The sequence below is a fragment of the Arachis hypogaea genome, chromosome 5, assembly GCF_003086295.3.
Source record: "Arachis hypogaea cultivar Tifrunner chromosome 5, arahy.Tifrunner.gnm2.J5K5, whole genome shotgun sequence".
Classification (NCBI taxonomy): Eukaryota; Viridiplantae; Streptophyta; class Magnoliopsida; order Fabales; family Fabaceae; genus Arachis; species Arachis hypogaea.
In genome coordinates this window covers 18,423,345-18,427,925 of record NC_092040.1, presented here as the reverse complement: position 1 = coordinate 18,427,925, position 4,581 = coordinate 18,423,345, and the positions used below count along the sequence as shown (strand labels likewise).

At 35.4% G+C, this 4,581-nt stretch overlaps 1 protein-coding gene across 1 annotated transcript; it reads right to left on the bottom strand.

Moving 5' to 3' along the window:
• Positions 1-1,355: 1,355 nt before the first annotated feature.
• On the bottom strand, positions 1,356-3,372 carry LOC112803308 (uncharacterized). The gene is made up of 5 exons (XM_025846809.1): positions 2,457-3,372; positions 2,139-2,175; positions 1,751-2,035; positions 1,639-1,678; positions 1,356-1,502 (listed from the first exon to the last, which is right to left on the bottom strand). Exons 1-5 carry the CDS (start codon positions 3,370-3,372, stop codon positions 1,356-1,358), a joined length of 1,425 nt encoding a protein of 474 aa, XP_025702594.1.
• Positions 3,373-4,581: the final 1,209 nt, after the last annotated feature.

Below are 4,581 nucleotides of genomic sequence, written 5' to 3'. Positions count from 1 at the left end.
AAAAAGGGTCTACCTGCATTTGATAAATAGGAAGTGAAGAAGCCACAAATTTTATAAGACATAGTCTGCCAACCTTATTTAGAAGATGACCTTTCCAGCCAGCCAATCTACTTTTATTTTTGCCACAAACTCTAGATAGGCAGCTCTAGAAGCCCTCGGATGATTGAGATTAACTCCCTAATATCTCTTCAAGTCATTAGCAAATTTAACGGGGGACATGCCGGCCAGCACTTTCGTACGACTATTAGGCACACTGCTAGAACAAACAGCTTTGGATTTGCGTATGTTCCCTTTCATGCCCGAGGCCTTGCAAAACAAATTGAAGGAATACATGACCTGTTGAACTTGAGTCTTGCTAGCCTTATAGAATAGAAGAAGGTCATCAACGAACATAAGGTGCAAGATTCTTGGTCCTCCTCAAGAAACAGCAATCGAGTCCCAAACCCCCATCTCCACCTGATCAGAAATAAAGCAAGATAACATCTCCATACATGACACAAACAAATATGGTAACATTGTATCCCCTTGATGGAGCCCTTTTCTAAGGTGAAAGCCTGTTAACCTACTGCCATTCCACAAGATCAAAAGAGAGGATGTTTGAATACACCTCATAATGAGATTCCTGATAGAGGTAGGAAAGCCAAAACAACCCAAAGTGTGCCCCAAAACTTTCAGTCAACCCTGTCATAAGCCTTCTCTAGATCAGTCTTGAACGCCACAGCACCCTTTCTTGACTTGGTTTTCTTCAAGAAGTGGAGCACCTATTGAGCCACAATAATGTTGTCAGAAGCAAGGTAGCGAAAATTGAGATTTTACGTAAAATTGAAAAGATAATTAAAAATCGTAGAAAGTAAAATCGTAAAACAGAACGTAAGATTTTACTAAATATATAAATTTATTAATATCCATTATTAGAGCAATATAATATGATAAAATTAAGTAATTTAAATAAAAATAAAAATTTAAATTTGACAAAAATATCATAAATGATAACATGATGATAAAATAAAGATAAAGTAGCATAAATATATAACAAAATGTAACATTTGTAAAGTTCAAAGATAAAAATATAAACTAGCCACAAGTCTAATATGCAACATCACAAATATAAAGAAGATAACATAACATCATCCTAAAAAATATAAAAACTAGAACAATTTATTCTTCTCCAACATTTTGTTTCCATTAGAAGGAAAGTTGAGAAGCTCATTGAAAGCATCATCATCAAGAAGAGGAATCTCCAAATCAATCAAAGGACTCTCATCTTTACCTCTATCTTCTTAAGGGGCTAAATTTACATAATTTTGTGTGTCAAACTCCTCCAAATTTTTCATCATATTTTCATCTTCTACAATTCATTCTTCATCTGAATCCAAGTCTTCAAGACTATAGTCAGCAATATTTCTTGATGGCTTCTTCCTTGCCAATCTTGAATTGGTCATCACATAAACAACATCATTCATTGTGCTTGTCTTCAAGCGATTTCTCCTTTTCGTGTGAATCTAATAATATCAAAATTTATTAACATTTATTTAAAATAAATACATATGCTAATTAGAAAATAATAGAATTTAATAATTAACTAATTCTATAATTTAGAAAATAAATTCCTAAACTAGTATCAAATTAAAAGCTTACCATCTCAAAAGCATTCCAATTGCGCTCACATATCAATGAACTACAAGTCAAGCTCAAGATACGGATAGCAAACTTTTGAAGTTATAGATGTTCATCCCCATAAGAATCCCACCATTGTGAAGGTGTTTTGGTTTTGAGAGCATTCTTGGCTACATCTCTACCAAAAAATTTAGCCTTACCTTTGAAGTCTTCAAGTTGACTATCAATAATTGTAATGAGTGTAGGATCTCCCACAAGTATATCCAAACAATCAAAAAGTCCTTTCTTAACATCATACTCAACCTTAAAATTAGGACTATAATGAATTTGTGGATTCAAATAATAGCTTGCAGTGTGCAAAGGCTTAAAGAGTTGCTTGTCCCATCTTGCATCAATAATATCCCACAAAAGCTTATAACTAAAAAGAACATCGAAATAATGAATTAGACAACTACCTAATTAGTGAATAATTAAATGGTAATACTGAAAGAAAAATGTTTACTTATTACTAGTTTTATTACCTTGCTTCAACACTTTGAAAAGCATCTTTAATCTTTTCTTTAGCACAATCAATTTCAGAATACATGTATCACATAGCTGGTTTTTCCTCTGAATCCACTATACAGAGCATGTGAAGAAGAGGATAAGCACCTCTCAAGCAATGGATATTGTTTTTCCAAAATGTTTTATCCAAAATAATATTTTTAATATTTTTTTCATCTCTTGCCTTTGAACACTTGCTTGCCTTCCACTCATCTGAGATGAACATTCTAATTATTAAATTCTTTTTCTCATTAAGACTACCCAAAATAAGGTAGGAAGTAGCAATTGTGTCATACCTGGTCTCACCAAATCTCTTTCTTTAGTGTGTTGTTGCAAAAGGAAAATTAGAGAAGTCCTAGAATATATGTAAGTGGTAAGTCTTCTTCCTTTGGCAATGGTGTCTTTGTGAAGAGCTAGCTTCTTCTTAAAATCTTCAAGTATCAAATCAATGCAATGAGTGGTATAAGGAGTCCAATAAAGATTCTTTCTCTTTTCCATTAACATTTGTCTTGCCTTTTTGTAGTTAGCTGCATTATTAGTTACAACTTGAACCACATTCTCTTCTACCACTTCCTCTACAACTTCATCAATCATCTTGAATATCTTTTTAGCTGTTTTGCATATATCAGAAGCATTAATAGATTTCAAGAAAATAGTTCCCTTAGGACTATTCACAAGGAAGTTGAGAATAGTTCTCCTTCCTTTATCCGTCCAACCATCTGCCATAATAGTGCATCGAATTTTCTTCCATTCAGCTTTATATTCTTCTAATATTAGTTTGGTTGACTCTACCTTCTTCTTCAATAATTTTCCTCTTAACTCATCATAAGAGGGTGGCTTGAATCCTAATCCATGGTGGGCAACCTTCTCAAACATGCTATGATATTCTTCAGACCTTGCAACATTAAAAGGAATAGCATTATTGTAAATGAACAAAGCAATTTCATCACACGCCTCTTCCCTTAGACCCTTCTTAAAAATAGAGTTGACTGTTGTTTGAGTGCTCCAACCCCTTTTCTTAAAAAGACTTGCTGGTGTCTCTATTTCTTTTCCCTTTCTCTTCTCACCAACTAAAGCATCCCCTTCTTCTTCTACTCCTTCATCTTTACTTTGTATCTTTTTCTCAAAGTCTCTTGTCTTCTTAACTAAATTTTTTTGCAAACCAACAACAATATCAAACATCTCCCTTTTAACCTCATCAGAAACACCCATACAAGGTTCAACATTTTTTTTGTTCCTGCCAAATGATGTTTCAACCTATACACTCCTCCTGTCACAACTGGTGTACGAAATTGTAAATCATAATTTCTTCACAACTTCACACAACTAACCAGCAAGTGCACTGTGTCATCCAAGTAATACCTTACGTGAGTAAGGGTCGATCCCACGGAGATTGTTGGCTTGAAGCAAGCTATGGTTATCTTGTAACTCTTAGTCAGGATATCAATTATAATTATCAGTTGACTTGCAAGTGAACAAGAGAGTGTGAAATAAATACTTGTTATGCAGTAATGGAGAATATGTTGCAGTTTTGGAGATGCTTTGTCTTCTGAATCTCTGTTTTCCTACTGTCATCTTCTTCACGCACGCAAGGCTCTTCCATGGCAAGCTATATGTTGGTGGATCACCATTGTCAATGACTACCGTCCGTTCTCTCAGTGAAAAAGGTCCATGTACATGGCTAATCATCTGTCGGTTCTTATTTGTGTTGGAATAAGATCCAATGATCCTTTTGTGTCTGTCACACGCCCAACACTTATGAGTTTGAAGCTCGTCACAGTCATCCCTTCCCGGATCCTACTCGGAATACCACAGACAAAGTTTAGACTTTCCGGATCTCAAGGATGCTGCCCATGGATTCTAGCTTATACCACGAAGACTCTGGTCTCACGGATCTGAATGCTCTGTTGTCAAGAGAGGCATTCAGACTTGTGAGCCAAGAACCCAAGAGATAGTTATTCAATCTAAGGTAGAACGGAAGTGGTTGTCAGGCACACGTTGATAGGTTGAGAATGGTGATAAGTGTCACGGATCATCACATTCATCATGGTTAAGTACGAATAAATATCTTAGATAGAAACAAGCGTGTTTGAATGGAAAACAGAAGTAATTGCATTAATTCATCGAGACACAGCATAGCTCCTCACCCCCAACAATGGGGTTTAGAGACTCATGCTGTCAGAAATACAAAGTTCAGATCTAAAATGTCATGAGGTACAAAATAAATCTCTAAAAGTTGTTTAAATACTAAACTAGTAACCTAGGTTTACAGAAAATGAGTAAACTGAGATAGATAGTGCAGAAATCCACTTCTGGGGCCCATTTGGTGTGTGCTGGGGCTGAGCTTTGAGCTTTACACGTGCATAGGCTGTTTCTGGAGTTAAACGCCAGGTTGTAACCTGTTTTGGACGTTTAACTCCA